This window comes from Pempheris klunzingeri, chromosome 4, assembly GCF_042242105.1.
Source record: "Pempheris klunzingeri isolate RE-2024b chromosome 4, fPemKlu1.hap1, whole genome shotgun sequence".
Taxonomy (NCBI): Eukaryota; Metazoa; Chordata; class Actinopteri; order Acropomatiformes; family Pempheridae; genus Pempheris; species Pempheris klunzingeri.
In genome coordinates this window covers 5,690,747-5,707,487 of record NC_092015.1, presented here as the reverse complement: position 1 = coordinate 5,707,487, position 16,741 = coordinate 5,690,747, and the positions used below count along the sequence as shown (strand labels likewise).

The 16,741-nt window shown below is 40.2% G+C and overlaps 1 protein-coding gene across 1 annotated transcript in view; it reads left to right on the top strand.

The window, feature by feature from the left end:
* maml2 (mastermind like transcriptional coactivator 2) overlaps window positions 1-11,303 on the top strand; it is a 34,129-nt gene extending 22,826 nt beyond the window's left edge. The window contains exons 2-5 of the mRNA XM_070829929.1: window positions 3,268-4,479; window positions 9,346-9,510; window positions 9,610-9,718; window positions 9,809-11,303. Coding sequence (XP_070686030.1) covers window positions 3,268-4,479; window positions 9,346-9,510; window positions 9,610-9,718; window positions 9,809-10,650 — 2,328 coding nt within the window. The 3' untranslated portion in view covers window positions 10,651-11,303. The remainder of the gene's footprint in view (window positions 1-3,267; window positions 4,480-9,345; window positions 9,511-9,609; window positions 9,719-9,808) is intronic.
* The last annotated feature ends 5,438 nt before the right edge of the window (window positions 11,304-16,741 follow it).

Below are 16,741 nucleotides of genomic sequence, written 5' to 3'. Positions count from 1 at the left end.
TATACGTTGGAGTCTCTCATGCTGCAGGAGTCACTTTCAAAGTGATTCAGAGCTTCTAAGCTCATTAAATGTTAATCAAAAAATCTATTTTCAGATCACTTGGAGATCTGTCTTGAGGATTCCAGGCCAGCTAGGAGGCCACTGCTTCTCAGTACTGAACACTGAGTGAAAAGGATGGTCCTTTATTTGTTGGAAATGTAAAAAAATAAATAAATATTAGTTTTTGCTTTCACCCAAATGAATGTAGTATCTAACCAAACTCTAGACTGCACAACATTTTGACGAGGTTCAGCTTTGAATTTTGTATTAAAAACTGCTCTTGACTTGAGTCCATTCTTGAATGGCACAGAGGCAGTAGTGAGGCAACCCTGTCTCACAATGGCTTTTTGCAACACATCCACTGTCCTTTCCATTATTCATGATGTGTTCTCTCAGACAGTGCCTTGAACCATGAGGAGTACTCCTGTCTGTCTTCTCCAGAAAGAAGTGGTGAAAAAGTGTGCATGAGCCGCACACACTAGATGGCCTGTTTTCATCTGCATTTGGAGAAAAACAGATGTCCAGTAGTCTGTGGAGAGACACAAGGTTTAATAGTCTGTATCTCAGCAAAGATGGCAAACAAGAGCTGGTGAATGAGACATACTGTTGATGAACTTATGGAACATTCCCAAGTTAAAATTGTATGTGTCTGTGTATGAAGTTGGCATCATCCAGCTAGACTGTCATTACATCATCTGACGTCTTTCTCTTTCTCTCTCTAGTCTCCGTTAAGAACTTTTCTACTGACGTTTACTTTTGTGGCAAAGTATATTTAACTTCAAGACAGTAGTTGCTATTCTGTTGCAAGCATTGCATTTTCTACTTAAAATGTTCTATACGAAAGGTTAACTGAGCTATTATGATGTTTAAAAATACTTAAAAATACTATAGGGTGAAGGCTACTCTACACTTAAAGGACCATCCTACATTTGTTTTGTCCTATTGAAAACAAATATTGTGCATTTTACTTATAGTTAACTATGAATTTAAAGCTGCTAATAGTTTTATAATCTTTTCTTGTTCACCATTTATTTCCATTCATGTTAGTATTTGATTCCTCAAAACCTTGAGGAAGTTCATACATAATTGTGAACCATTTGTCACCTCCTTTCAGTTTGTTAGAATTGAATTTTCTCCGTGTTATAATCTAGTTTAGAACAGGAACTGTTTTGAAAAATCACTGTTGGTGCATTCAGTGACATTCTGACCTTTTATGTGATTTGAGTAACACTTCCACCAAAAACATCTTAACGCCAGAAATCGACAAGTTAATGGGATACTTTTCACAACACACAGTAAGTCTTAACTTATCAAGACTTCGCTTGTAAGACGGTGAATATTTTTACATTTTCAGATGGCACGCTGATGGTGCATTTGCAGATCCCCAGAGTTTTGAAGCAAGGTCCTTCCTCCAGCTGCAGTACGACATAAAGGCTACATATTGTTGACAACTGCTCACTCCTGCTTAACTGTCACATTAGTCACATACACCCCAGCTCTCTTTTTGTGTTTGGTTGAACGTGATGGATTTTTTTTTTTTTTTTCTGCCTTCACTCTGGTTGTTGTCATGGAGCTCAGGCAAGCTTCAAGTATTTGCATGTAGATTTTCCTACAGTACAAAGATAAATGTAATGGTTACCTTGAAATCAATCTGTATTTGCAATCATGCTTTTGGCCTGTGCTAATGTGTGTATAACAGTTTCTACTTACTAGGCTAAATGCAAAGCCACTGGTATGATCTCCCCCCCCCCCCCCCCCCCCCCCATCATCACCCATCCACATCTATGCAATATGTTGAAATGTACACACACTTATTTAGCTTTCATAAAGTAGGCTTGGTGAGGCGCAGAGATATATGTCCCTTGATTAAAATGTGAGCATGTATCTCTGAGCCATTGTTACGAGCGTTAGCAGAAGTAATACAGACATGAACAGAGTAGAAATGTAGTGAACTGCAGGATTCACTCCAAACCCTCAGGCTATGAATCATCTTAATGTAATGTGTGCCAGCAGGTGGAAATGACTCAAATTTGTTCCCACAGTAAAATATGCAGCACACTGGTACTCTTCTCCTGTGCTCAGGTTGGTGTACAATCAGAGCCATTTTGTTTCCACACAGGCACCACATTAAAAGATGGTCAGATAATCAGTCATTTTCATGTGTATACAGCAGTGTGGCTGAAATTATCACTGGATAGATGATTTCTGTCTCCGATTGTTGTTGATGACTCGTAAGTTCATGAGAGGGAAGAAACACCATTATTTTGTCGACATGACGATATCTGCTCCTGAAAATATAAATAATCCAGCTTTGGCTATGATAAGATGCACATTTTGTCAGAGTGTTACGGAGTTGTGAGTCATGACTATGTGCTTATTACCTTAAATGAAGACGGCAAGATGGGACAAAGGGAAGTCAGATATCTGCACCAGCCTGTTAAACAGAATCTCAGCCACAAAGGAGAAACTCGCCTATTTAACGAAGCACAATGGAAGAAAATATAATGTATGCAAATGAGGGAAACAAAGACCCTATTCTTCTCTCTGTGGTCCGTCAACTGTATCAGATTCGTTGCTATCTTCCTAGCCCATCCACTGTGCTCAAACTACATTATATCAAAACATTTTTCTAAATGCTGCAGCAGCGTTTGCCTTGTCCATGCATTTCAAGTGACTGAAAAAAAAATATATATATATCAAAGTGTTGTATGTGTTAGCTGAATGTATCTGCTTGATCTTACAAAATGATTTGACCCTATGTGATTTATGCCAAAGTAAAGCATTGAAAGCATCATTACTGTTGTAAAACCAAAGTTGTTCTACTGGATGGAAACACTCTTAATAAAAGTAATCTTCCTAAATTTCACAAGTTGGTCAAGTGTACAGCATCTACAGGCCTTGGAGCAAATTGTGAAATTGGATTAATTTACATGGTGATACTTTGAGCTGGATGTAGAAATTAATGCACCCATACTCAGAACTATCACCATGATTTAAATTGGGTCTCAAGACAGCTTTTGAATCAAGTGGAACAATTCAAGTCTTGTCATGAAAATGTTTTCTGTAGGGTTGTCTTCTATTGAAATTAAAACTTACGTGGAGGTCGTTTTTGAAAACCACTTGTTTGGTAAATAATAAATGAATGAAATGAAGGTGAACTGAAGGTACCAAATTGGAGTATTTTCTTTCTAAGTGTGTTTTTAAATTCCATTCTTTTGTGTTTTGCAGCTTCAGGGATCTTTGAGAAGGAAGATCGAGGGACATGCACCAGGACACGGAACAAAGCAGAATGGGCTCCCCTGTGGTTTCTCTGAAACAGACTTTAAGCGTGTCCGTGTGGATACCGGTGGGCTGGGACATGGCCCCTGCCACCATAACTTACCCCAGTCTCATCCTGTGCAAGGGTCCTCAATCATGGGCATGCAGAGGAAGAACTACATGATGCCCCATGGAGTGGGCTCAGACATATTCAACATGACCCTGAAAGAGATGAAAAAAGAGCCAACTGAGGTCCAGTCTTGTGGTCAGTCAAACGCAGAGATGATTTTTGACTTCAAAGATGAAGCTGGTGGTCAGATTGACCCAGAGCTCCAGGACCTTTTTGATGAACTGACAAAGACGGTGCCGACGCTGAATGACCTGGAATTTGAGAAGATGCTGAAGCAGGATGATGCATTCGGTTTGGATCTAGGTCGGCCCAGCTCTGCAGGAGCAGCTGCCAGCCTGTGTACCCCAATGGAGAGGCCGATAAAGATGGAGCACTCTCCAGATTTTGGCCAGGTTCATGGAGGCTCGCCACAGCTTCGACCAGCCTCAGCAGGACCCTCTTTCACGTTGACCAGCACCTCTTCAACTACCACGTCGCAGAAAGCTACCGCTCAGGCGGGGCAGCCCAGAGCCATGCCCTGCTGGCCAGAAATATCCCACGCAGAACAGCTGAAGCAGATGGCAGCAAACCAGCAGCAGCCAAGCTCTTTGCTGCATCACCATCACCAAACACCACCTGCGGGACTGACCAGCTGGACTCCTGCCATGAGCACCCACTCCTCCACCAGCGCCTTCCCCCAGGACAAGGTCTCTAGCCCGGCTGCCCTTAGCCAACAGAGGATTGGCTCCCAGAGTAAAGGGATCAACAACTGCCTCTTCAAGTCAAATGGCCACAATGGCTCCCATCATTTGGACATGAAGGTTCTCAGCACCAAGCCCACGTTACACTTCAGCCCCAAAGCATCCAGTTCTACCAGCCAGCCGATGCCTATCATGGCAAGCTCAGTGAACAAGACTCCAGCCCAGCAGCAACGGCCACCATCGACCGTCCAGAATCAGCCACATTCAGCTCTCCACTTCCAGAACCAACAGATCTCCACAACGGGGGCTCTGTGTCTGCAACCCAAGTCTGTTCCCACGGGGCTGCCGTTCAAACTATCACAACAGCGACAGGTAAGGGCTCTATCCAAAATTCCCTCACGAATGATTGCTCTTAGGAGAAAACCTTGTATCTCCAAACATATCAGTTATTGGAACAATATTATCTTGATGGCTTTGCAGTTTTGACCGTATCCAGGCACAATACATTTAGAGGAGCATGGAACCCAACTATAATATAAACATTAAAATCACCAAATTGTGTTTACAATATCTTTAACCATCATGTGTGAGTCAGCTCAATGACATTTTCATGTAACAAAGTGTGCCAACAGTATGATATCATATGTGATTGCTAACATACAACACAGCTAATGCAATGAAAAAATGAGGTTTGTGTTTAGCTAATGGCAATAACCATAATCTATAGCGTCATCATAAAGTGCCATGACATAAATATACCATTGTGACTCATTACAAGCAGTGTACCCTGTAGAGTTAGACGCTCAAAGTACAACGTTTCCTGAGAGTTAAACTAAATGTTTCATTTCTTGCATGATTTTAAGCATTTTTCAACAGATGTTGAATGTCTGGCATGTGTTCTTTTATAACGCTGTATATAAAAGGTAAATGGTTTTTCTGCTGAAGGTGTAATAACATGATTTAGTAACATGAGCAGTCAAACTGTCTCCCTTTAGTCTTCCTCATCAATCGGTTTGCTCACAGCAGCCAACCTGCTGTCTGAAACGGCAACAATGCAGCGCTGTTTGTTTTGGGACTTTATTGTCATTGTTCTAGCTGCTGTCTGTGCCTTTGCGGTTGTGACTCCCTTGAATATGTATTTTCCCTGAAAGTGTTTTGACGATGACACAGATTGCCAGAGCATGGTAGATTAACATGCAGGACTTCTAATTTCTCTGCTTGTCATGGTGGCTCCCCGTCAGGGCACAGATATGCACAGCGGGATTTGCTAATTGGAGGTTGTTAGCTACAAGGGACAAGTGGTGGAAAATGACAGTAATCTGCTTAGCCTGGTGCCGGAGGTTGAATCACTGATTTGTTATGATTGGGGAGATTTAGACCGTCCCCTCTTTCATTTTTGCACTAACAGTATCTGTAGCTGTCTTTGTGTGAAATGATAATGCGAGCCACACAAGAGAGTTCTCATAACCTCTACAGATCAAGGGAAGTGCTTGAGTGACGAGGAGAGGGTGGGAGGTGGAAGAGAGGGAGGGAGTTATACAGACATGGAAGTAAACAAGGTAGGATTACAAGCACATCATCACAAATGCGTAAAACAGAACCAGTTTTACCACTACACCAGAGAGCCTATTACACTCTGAACAGAACATATGGCTGCGCCTATTCATGGGGTGTCTTTAAACTTCCTTTTAAAAGCCTGTTTAAAATATATATATATATAATATATTCACTTATATATACTGTATGAATTAAATATACACTATCTTGCACCAAATGACCTGATTTCACAGTGTGTCAGACATGTTCTGTATACACAGTAAATTAATTAGTGTTATTATTGTTATCAAAGGTAAAAGTACTGGCTATGTCAGAATTAGCATTAACAATATTATTTGGATTAGTGTCAGCTGTAGTGGTAATCTGTAATAATATTTCTGCGCTTCTAAACTTAATGTAGCACAATTAAAACATATTATAAGCAATAAAAATGAGAGACTTTTAAGAGCTGGATATCAAATAATGAAAAAGCCTCAAATGGATTTTGATAAATAATTTAAAAAGCAAACTTTTCCAAAGGCCATAGCTACTGAAAGTAAAAGACCTCTGGTCTTCCGGACTTGAGGCTGTGCTCAATGAGGCATCTTTCCCAAGGACATTGTGTTTTAATATGCTGTTTGTTTGAAATATGCAAACATGAAGCTGGGGATATGATAGCGTAGGAAAACCTGAATAATTTTAGAGTAAGTGTTTAAAAAAGGCTGATAATGGTTCGTCTTTTTTTTTTTTTGCAGTCAGCATGGACAGGGTTAAAAGTCCAGCTAATGAGGAAGGGACAGCTCACAGAGAGGAGAAAAGAGTGGAGTCTCTTCCCACAGTGAATTGAATTAGTAATGCCAGAGAAATAAAGGTCCTGAAAGAGTGCCCTGATCCCCTGTGTAACACTAGCAACTGGCACTAGGCTTCCTCCCACTGAGTGAAGATGAAGACCTTTTTTAAAACAGCCGGAGATGTGAGCTTTGGTGCTTGTTTGAATCTTCTTACAGTCTGATAGTCGGTTGCTGAGTCAAACATGTCAAAATTCAAATCCCAAACTCTGTAACTCTCTGAGGTCACACACAAAAAATACCTTACTGGCTTAAAGTATGAATACATTCTCTGGCAGCATGCAGCAGAGGACACTAATGCATTATGAAACCTGAGTTGCTGTGGTTGGTGGGCAATGCTATTTCAAGGACAAAATTTAGTGTTGCTAGTCACATCAGTAGTGTAGCTGTGTTGTGTGTTTAAGCTAAAGAAAGGGGAAAACATCTTTTTTGGGTTCCATGACGGTGTAAATAGCAAAAGGTGGTGTAATAAAGTGAATGCAGGTCTTTTGCTATTTACAATGTGTGAAATAAAATTGATTTGTAATTATCTGGTAACTAAATGCCATGTAAGCAACCTTACAGGTGCGATGGGACTATTTTAAGGAAATACTGGATATAAATGTGTTTTTTTTTTTTTTTTTCATTTGGGCTATTTTAGTGAAATAATTTTAAGCATGTAATGATTCTCATCTAGTTAAGTCACAAAAAGTCTCACCATTGTGTGTATCTGACTTTCAGTCCCTTTATAGTGGCTCACTAATGCATGTTTTATGTACTTTCAATGACATTTTTAATTATATCTCAGCATTTCCATTCAGAATTACATTTGGCAGATCATCTTATCCAGAGTGACTTATTCTTCTGCTCAGCATAAGACAACACTGGTAAATCAAGACAGACGTTTGGCAGCAATTTTATCATCCAAGTGATTAGCTTCAGCTAATACAGATTTCCATTTAAATACTACATGAGAGCTACTTTGCCTTTGCAGAGTCCTCTCCTTCTTGAAAATGCAAAAACCCAAATTACATCTGCAACTTAAGATAATGATTTGCTTGCTTGCTTGTTTGTTGACGATTGTTTGGCACCACATCCCTCAGTTAGGATAAGAGCAGGGCCACAGGGATTAAGCCTACCAGGTCAGTGCTGTAAAGGGAGTGCTTGTTTTCTGGGAAAGGGAGCTGCAGCCAAGTCCAGATGCCGAGGCGCTCCCCAGGGACAGCGTCATGAGTCCAGACTGGAGGAAGTGCAGTGTGAGAGCCGGCAAGGCTGGGCCTGGATCACTGTCAGCTGCCTGCACTGCCGCAGGATGGGAGACTAAATCACTCCGCTCCTTCTGAGGCCTGAGCCACATGTGGTATTCATTTACAACAAGCTTGTGAAGAATGAGAGCGGGGAAAAACATGGAAAACAGCTTTATGACACATCAGGATGACAGAGAGGATTATTCAGTTGTACATGCTAAAACACCCCTCATTGGGTTTTTCTTACAACAAAGATGGAACAAACCCTCTCCGGTGTACCTCTGCAGGGAAAATGTCTGTGATGGTCACAATTTCTCACAGTCTCGATAACTGGATACAGTGAATCAAAGCCAGTGACTCTGCTTTCTAGAGTAACAGGAGAAACCACTGTTTTGATGTTTTAGTCCCTGTCTAACCTCATTGCCATGCTTGGTTTGCTGTGTGGGTTGAACTCAGGCAGAGAAGGCGAATATTAGCTTGTGAAATGGCTTGCGACTCCCGAGGAGTTTCAACTTCCCCGATTCTCTGGTCTTGTCTTGTTAGTTCTCCAAATTTCAGCCCCATTCATTATCATTCACAAACACACACCTATATATAAACATACTTCCTTCTCTTTTTTTAACTTCTCTCAGGGACAGGGACCACAAAGTCACCACCCTGTAGAGTTTCATCTTCTGCAAAGAAATCTGTCCTTTAAGTAATAGCTTCTGCTAAATGCACTGTTGGATTTCTAATCCATTTCACCCTGGGAAACATTTTAAGTCAACACAACGACTGACATTGTATACACAGTGCATGTTGACTTGGATTTGGTGCACATTAACCTCTTTCATGACAAATGCTTGCAATTGGTTGAGGCTTGAGCGTAGTGAGAGTGTCCTTGTGTCCACAACAAAGACAGATTTCACTTGGAGCGCTTGGACGGTCTGCACAGCTGCCTGAGAGGCTAAAAAATATGCACTATAAGGACATATAACATCTCAAAAAGCCATCATGGTGAAAGCTTATCTGCAAAAGCATGGACAGGACTTAAAACAAAAGCTAGTTTGGATATCTCAGTTTCATTTGAGTGCTGCCGACTACAACATTTTAATCACTGTGATAGTATCAGGAGCCAAATGGGTTTCTTGTGGATGGAATGTCTTCTTGCCAAACACAACACAGTGATCAGTAAAGGAGGGCTTATTAAATGGAGGTAGTCATGGTGCTGGCGCTTAACTCCCCATTGGCACACATTTCCTGCTGTCTCAGGGATTCTTTCCACTCCCTTTAGACACAATTATCAAGGGAGAAGCAGGCCTTGAGGAGGGCTCGCACTCCCCCTTCCAAAAAAAGCCTCTCTCCAAGTCTCCCTTTTTCATCTGCAGAGGGAGTAGCCTTGACCACATTCTGGAGGTTGAATAGCATCTTTGAAACAGATCCATGATGTTTTGTAGAGTATCGCCCTCTAGTGGCAAAGTCCTATTATTGCATTGTCTCAGTTTTGTGTTTTTCTACAACTGCCTCCACAGCACTTCGCTCCAACCTCCAGGCACTTAGCAGGAAAGAGGCAAAAAGACATGTTTAAAAATTGAAAAGCAGTACCACTGACACTAATGTAGAACCATCACGTGTCTCCTCTTCTTAAGGGTGTTCCTCCAGGTCCGAGGCTGCCCACCAATGGAGCCTTAGGAGTCATGTCAGCCCAGTCGCAGCCGCGGCCCCCAGCACCCAACAACCAGCAGAAAGGCCTGGCCAAACCCCAGGGCATGCAGAGACAGCTGAACCAACAGCAGCTCACCGTCAGCAATTCGGTAAGCGACGTCACACAGCAGTTCAGACTTGTTGAAAATGTGGCGGGACTGCTCAATCCCGTACATACAGTGTTCAGAACTTTGTCTTTCCTTTTTCAGGACAAAGACAATGCACATGATCAGTTCAGTCGTCATCTCACAAGACCGCCCCCTGATTACAAGCAGTCTAGAACTATGGTGGGAGTTCAGCAAGGAAACCTCTTCACAGGTGCTCGACATTTGTCATGAGCCAGAAATGCTTTTAAATGCTGAGAAATGACCTCAATTGTAATCAGTTTTTTCCTCGTATTCTCTTTAGGTCAGAGCTCTTCCCAGTCTTCCAGCAATGGCCCCGAGAATGACCTACAGTCCATGTCTTGTCACCACCCAAGTGGCTCTGGTTCAAAGATGAGTCCTTCGCCGTCCGACCATAGATTTGGCATCGGGGCCGACTGTCATCCGAGCTCTTGCATCGGCCAGTTCCAGCAGCATAATCAGAATCGACTCGGACTAAATCAGAATAAAGTCAGGTTCCTGGGGCCAAACGCGCATGGAAATTCTTTCGGGATGAACAATGTAGCAGGTGTACAGCACCCGAGGACGACAGCTGACCTGCATTCCTCAGGGGTACCCGGACAGGGTCTCGGAGGCTTGATGAAAAATGTCAACATGGGCTGGGGCTCAGCCAATAAGCAAGTGACAACTGGACTCAGTGTTAGGCGGCTACCCAATCCACTACAGTCTCAGGCTGCACAGCTGGAAATGCCAAACCATGCGTACCAACAGAGGCACATTGGCCCTCCCAACCAAGTAGCACCAGACATCGGGATGCTCCCTCTTAACCCTTCAATAAGAGACACGGGCCCGAGACCGAGCCAGCCGATGATGGGATCTCCATCAGCAGTGGGAAATCTGAACCAGGCCTCTCCTGAACAGAGGGTACCAGCAGGCAGCTTTGCAGAGGCCAGTCCGAGCTCTAGCAGCTACCAGAATAACCGGGCCAACCGTCTGACCTTTGACTTCCTCCCCGAGGGAGACAACACAGTTCCAGGGATCAACACAGACTCAGACTTCATAGACTCTCTGCTCAAGTCTGGCTCTGGGAATGATGATTGGATGAAAGATATAAATTTGGATGAGATTCTGGGCAGTCACTCGTGAATTTGGGTCACAGATTGCTAAAAATTGACCCGCAGCTCAAATCATAGAGGATATGGATGTAAAATGTGAGGGGTAACATTTTTAAGTAATGTTTAAATGGAATTTTATAAACTCATATTATTTGTTATCCAAGTATACTGTATTGTTTTGTATTGTATTTACTGTGAAAGGAATTTGTGTTCTGTCCTTAGTACTCGGCATATTTTATTCCTGGTGTATTGGCCAAGACACTGCTTTTCTTTGCAGTCACTGTTTTTGTGGTCTGTTTGTCATACTCATGCTGTAGTGCCGTCATATAGGATGAAATACCAAATTCACACTGTGAAAAGAAAACATTGCTGTGTTGCTTTCAAGTTCGTCTTGGTATTCCGAGTTAAGTTTCTGCATCTGCATCCACTATTTAGCATGATATGGTATTTACCTGCAGAAGCTTTGCTGCCGTACACACAGAGAATCTTGCCGCAAAAGATGTTTTCTTACTTACTGTTCAAGCTTTTTTCATCTGTGGTAGTTTTTCATGCAATTCAAATAATGTAACCATTAGTTTTTGTTTTTTTTTCATGTGATATTTAATAATTATTGGGATAGTAATGAGACCTTATAATACATGTAATTAATGAAATTGATTTGAATAAATCAATAAATAAAAACTGTTATTTTTGTTTTTCTTTAACAGATCCTTTGGTCTTCAAGAGATGTGTTCAAGACTGAACACATAAAAATAAAAATGTCTGCTCTGTGGTTTATACTGTATTATTAAATGGTATTAGCATGATTTAATCTTCCAAATCCAGACGTGTAGCCTCTGCAGTAAGGCCCTTATTACTTTATAATGACCAGATTTTTACAAAAAATGAAATGTATACTTTGAGCTGGATGCAATTAGTGACATTTGGCTGCATTTCATTTGTAAGTTAGTGGTTTTAAAATGTCTTAATTGTTTAGAGCTAGTTGCAGGAGTATGTTTATTCTAATATCTCACTAAAAACTTACTGCAAAGAACACATTCTACTTATAAATGTGTTCATTAGGAGCGATGCTCGAGGTACTGACGTTACTTTCTTGTTAATATGGAGATTTAGTTGCGATATTATCAGCTGTTCGTCACTGACTGGAGTTTCAATATCACCAAAGGTGTTTACATTTCTTGTCTCTTTTGCCTAAGTATTCTGTGGATATTCTTTCACGGTATTTGGTTGGAAGAAAAAAGACAAAGCTAAGAGTTGGGTCAAACATCCATACACGTTTGTAATTACCACATTAAAAACCACACACGGCAGGTTCAGAATATCACTGCTGAATCCTGGTGCTGCACTTTATAAAGAAATAACATACAGCCTCATATTATAGTACTTGTAACTGAGAATTTGGTGCAAATCAGGAGAGACAGTCGCCGCATGTCAACATACTTTTGGAGGCCCTGTGAAGTGATGCATTTTTCATGTGGCTGGAAATATGTTTCATTATTAAAATAGAAACTAATTCAGCAGTGAATCGGTTTAACTGTCATTGTGCATAAACATCAGCTTCTTAAACAAAATGTTTACCATCCTCTCTAATACCAGCATGGAGAACAGCCACTATCCACAAAGACACAGAGAATTATACATTACATCTGCAAATCTGTTCTGAATGTTATGGAATTTCGATTTCCATGCAAAATGCCATGGGTTTCAACTTTCAACAGTAGAAATGATACTGCTGATATCTTTAATTTAACGGCTCTCCCAAAGGATGACAAATAAACAGTACATCTGGAAAGTCTGGCTGAGTAAGAGCGCACTGTAAACACTGCACTGAATAACTCTTTTCTACTGAAATGCATCAAAGTACTGTAGCATGTGTTGTTGCAGGATGTTCTTTTCAGATAGAATCATCTTACCCCAAACACATACATTATTCTCCATGAACAGGTAAAAGATTCTGAATCAGGGCCGTCGTCACACATGTTTAGTAATAAGAGGATGTTAGTTTTATATTCTAATGTCCTTGTGAGAAAGTGCATGTGGTAAAGACCTGCTGCTTCTTAACAGAGAATTAGTGAACACAAATGTCCCACAAGTCAAAAAGATCATTTTGCTGCTGCAAGTCATTTTTATTAAAATATTCCATTTATTTCCCCTAAATTACACATTTGCCTTGTGACTGACTGGTGATCAGGCCTCTTACCCCACGCCAAGGATGATAGACAATGAATGAATGAATGAAACATTAGCAATCAAAATAAGTGAAGTCACTTCAGTATATCTTTTTAATCATAACTTTCACCAGTGTTACCAGGTCATCATGAAGGCATTGAAATTAAGAAGTTAATTTGAATTAAATGTAATTAATTAATTAAGAAGTAATGTAGCTTACATCAGTAACTTCACCCATACTCTGATTTCACTGCGGTTTTCTCTTTCTCTTTTTATCCTTGTTCTCCATTTTTGTAGGTCACTTGTGCCAAAAAACTACAACACCCTTGAGTAGGCTGTTGAGTAGAGACACAGGTGTGTAGCATTGGGAATTTAGTCATTCGGTTTGCACGAAGAGCACGAAGGAGGTCTCTGACCAAAAGGTTCTTTAATAATAGTAATAATAATAATAATAATAACAAACAGAGTCAGTATCACAGTACAGCCTGTGGTGCAGATCCAGAGTAAGGAAGCACGTTTTTGTATCCTCGTGTGATTTCCTTCCAGCACCTGCAGCCAACCCTCCCCGCCAGGTGAGCAGGACAAAGATGCACTGATTGTTGCCTTTGTGCCATAATGAGTCGATGCTCGTGCCAGTGTGTCACTGCATCTGTGTGTTTTGTGGAAAATGTAGTACGTTTAGCCTTTGAGTGTTTCTGTTGATCAATACAGGTGTAGAGGCTTTACACCCCCGTACAGACAAACTGAGCCGAGGCAATACATTCAACATATACATGAATTAAATGATTAATAAATAAAATGGACCAAAAAAAATCTGATGATATAATAAAACAAAAAATATTCCAAAATGTGAGTGGTTTACACTCGGAGCATAGTGTTCACGTGCGAAACTCCAGCTTTATTTTGAATGTATCAACCGGAAGTGCTGCTATCTGTTATTCCTGCCTCGGCGCTCGTGGTTCCTCACTGTGACCACTAGAGGGCCTAAACATTTTACTCTTACTGAGTAACGTCAGCTTAGGCTACTGATCGATTAAGGTCTGCCCACAGCGGATTATTTCTGTGTAACTCCAGGACAATTATGAGAAAATTAAATGAAAGACGACGACAAACAAAATGAAAACTCAAACTGATCACTCTGAGGTTATTTGTGGAAATGAGTCCTCCAAAATAAAACTTTTATGCTCTATTGGACTGAGGTTTTGCTCTACATTGTGACCACCAGAGGGCGGTGTAAAGTATTTTACTATAATACTACTACTACTACTACTACTACTACTACTAATAATATAATGATAATAATGTATACGTGTGTATATATATGTGTGTGTGTGTGTGTGTATATATATATGTATATATATATATACACACACACACACACATATATGTATATGTGTGTATATATTAAGAATGCCTGTGTGTATAACTACAACTGGAACAAGGCAGAGGCCTAACCTCAGCATACTTAGAAACATGTTTACTGCCCTCCAGTGGTCATAGAAAGGAACTGCAGCAAACGAGGAGCACTTCTAGTACACTTCTTGAGTAAAACCTTTTTGAAATGAAACACTAAATGAATATTCTTGACCAGTCTGTAGTCACGATGGTCACAACAAAAGACTACATGCTGCACCATAGATCACCCAATATTGTGAATTATGCAGATAGAATATATTTCTGTCCGCGTCATCCTGTGATCTATTCATAGACGACATACAAGTATATGTATTATTTATTTGCAGCGTGTTTACTGTGAATCAAGGCCATACTTTTAATGTAAAATACAGGAGCAGGCAATTTCAAAATATCTGAGCACAATAAAAGCTAATATTTAATACATTACTCATTCGTAATTAGCCCTTCGCATGTAGATGATTAACAGAAAGACTTGACGTTTATTTTTACCTATCTTTTTTGTCCTTGTTTTGAGCTGTATGTCTAATTCCATCTTCCTGTAAATAGTTCTGGGTAAGTACACTGAGAGCAACTTAAAATCAGTCCGATTTCTTTGTACGTGTACACAGACTTGGCCAGTAGAGCCGTCTCTGATTCAGGGTAGAGAACAGATAACAATACCTTTTATGTATATTTAGAATTTATTTTTGAAAATGCACACAATGAACATGACCACACAGGAAAAATATTACCACAAAGTATATACTTTATTTCAGGCCAATTTCAAAGTATCATATGAAGCGAGATATAATGTAACAGAATTTATTGTTCTAAAACACATGCACATATCTATCAAAAACAGATCATTACTGAATATAAATTCATTTCATGTGCATTTAGAAAACTCTAAATACAAAATCCTTTAACTTGTGTGATTAGTTCTACTGCTACAATGACAGTCAACAGCTAATATGCTCTGACAATTACACACTAGGTAAGCATAAGATCAGGTTCGTGTGAAAATGCGTCATTGCATCAAAATGAAAACTCTGTAGCCGTGCAATACAAGCACTGTAGTGTACCACTCATTTTAGTTGCATTGTTCTCACCAACACTGTTTATCCATCTTAAAATCCATCAACACATGATTTATTGATCAGTAAAATCAAAACTAAAAAGAGGTTTCTCACACAAAATAATAAAAAAAAAAAATTGTTCATGTTCTCTGATCTAAAAACAAAACATTGTTCCATCAAGTTAATGCTACCAATGAAGTATTGGTTGGCAGCAGAATCGGTGTGACATCCTGCAAGTCCTCAGCCAAGGGCATGCACGGCAGGCTGATTATTCCAAGGTTGCTGCAGTAATGCAAAGGTGTAGTCATGCTGTAAACATCAAAATGTGATTATGAGAGAATTGTCAGTGTGTAGTCCTCACTGTGGCTGTAGCACTTTCCTACTCAGAATGTAAACATGTGAGCGCTTTGTAGAAGAATCACTTGCTTGTCTGTTCTGAAACCTCATCCTTAATCTCAGGGTTAGTCACTCAAAACAACCATCTGGTCTAAAATAAAAAAAAAAGAAAGAATCTCTCAGCTAGAGCTATTCAGACGTGTCCATTAACACTTAAAACCTACATCAGTTTCTCATTAGCTTATACAGTGTTTTTCATACAGAGGCTGATTTACAAATCATACTGTTTCTGGGCTCTGTGAGATTGGAAGCAAAAATAAGTGTTAGCGTCATTACAAAAACATCTTTGGAATCCACCACAACAATTCCTGACTGAGATAATAACTGATTGTTTTGTTTCTTGATTATTTCACAATAAATTCAACAATCCGCGTAACTCGCCGCCGTCAGTCAAACCCTGGCCTTCTACGCTACCCCCTCGACATGACTCTTAAACCTGCTAAAACTTGTCCCGGCTGTAGTCCATAAACGCCGCATTTCAACGCACAGCACAACCTCGAGCGGTCCAGCTCCCTCCTCAGGAAGACCGTTTCAAACCTTGTAACTCTCGTACGCTGCACGCCGTCACAAGGTTTACTTGATCAAAGAGCTATAGTTTCTGTTTAGCTGAGATCTGCCTCTTTTTTTTTTTTTTGGTTAATGTTCAGGAAAGATAGTAAAAGCTGCATGTGATCAACAAATAAACAATAACACTAATATGTGTGTATATAGTAAATCAGAGACGAGAAGAGAATCGGCTAAATGGTTAAAAAAACAAAGCCAAAACTGAATCAATCTGTGTCTTGGCAGACTTCATCTTGGTGAAGTGACGTGCGGTGATAACAGTCGACCCTGTTACAAATGTAGTAATTCATCTATGAAAGAAATTAAAAACAAGCAAAATGCCATTTGATCTAAGCTATCATACACATGTAGTAACCTAAAAATAAAGGAATACTAAAAAGATAAAACAAAGAATGAATCATGTTTTAGGCTTGGATAAGACTGAGATACAAAGAAGCTAGGGTTTAAAAAAGAAGAAAGAATCCCTAAATCCCCTTATGTGTTTATGAAACAAATACAATTGTGATTATTGAACATTAGGAA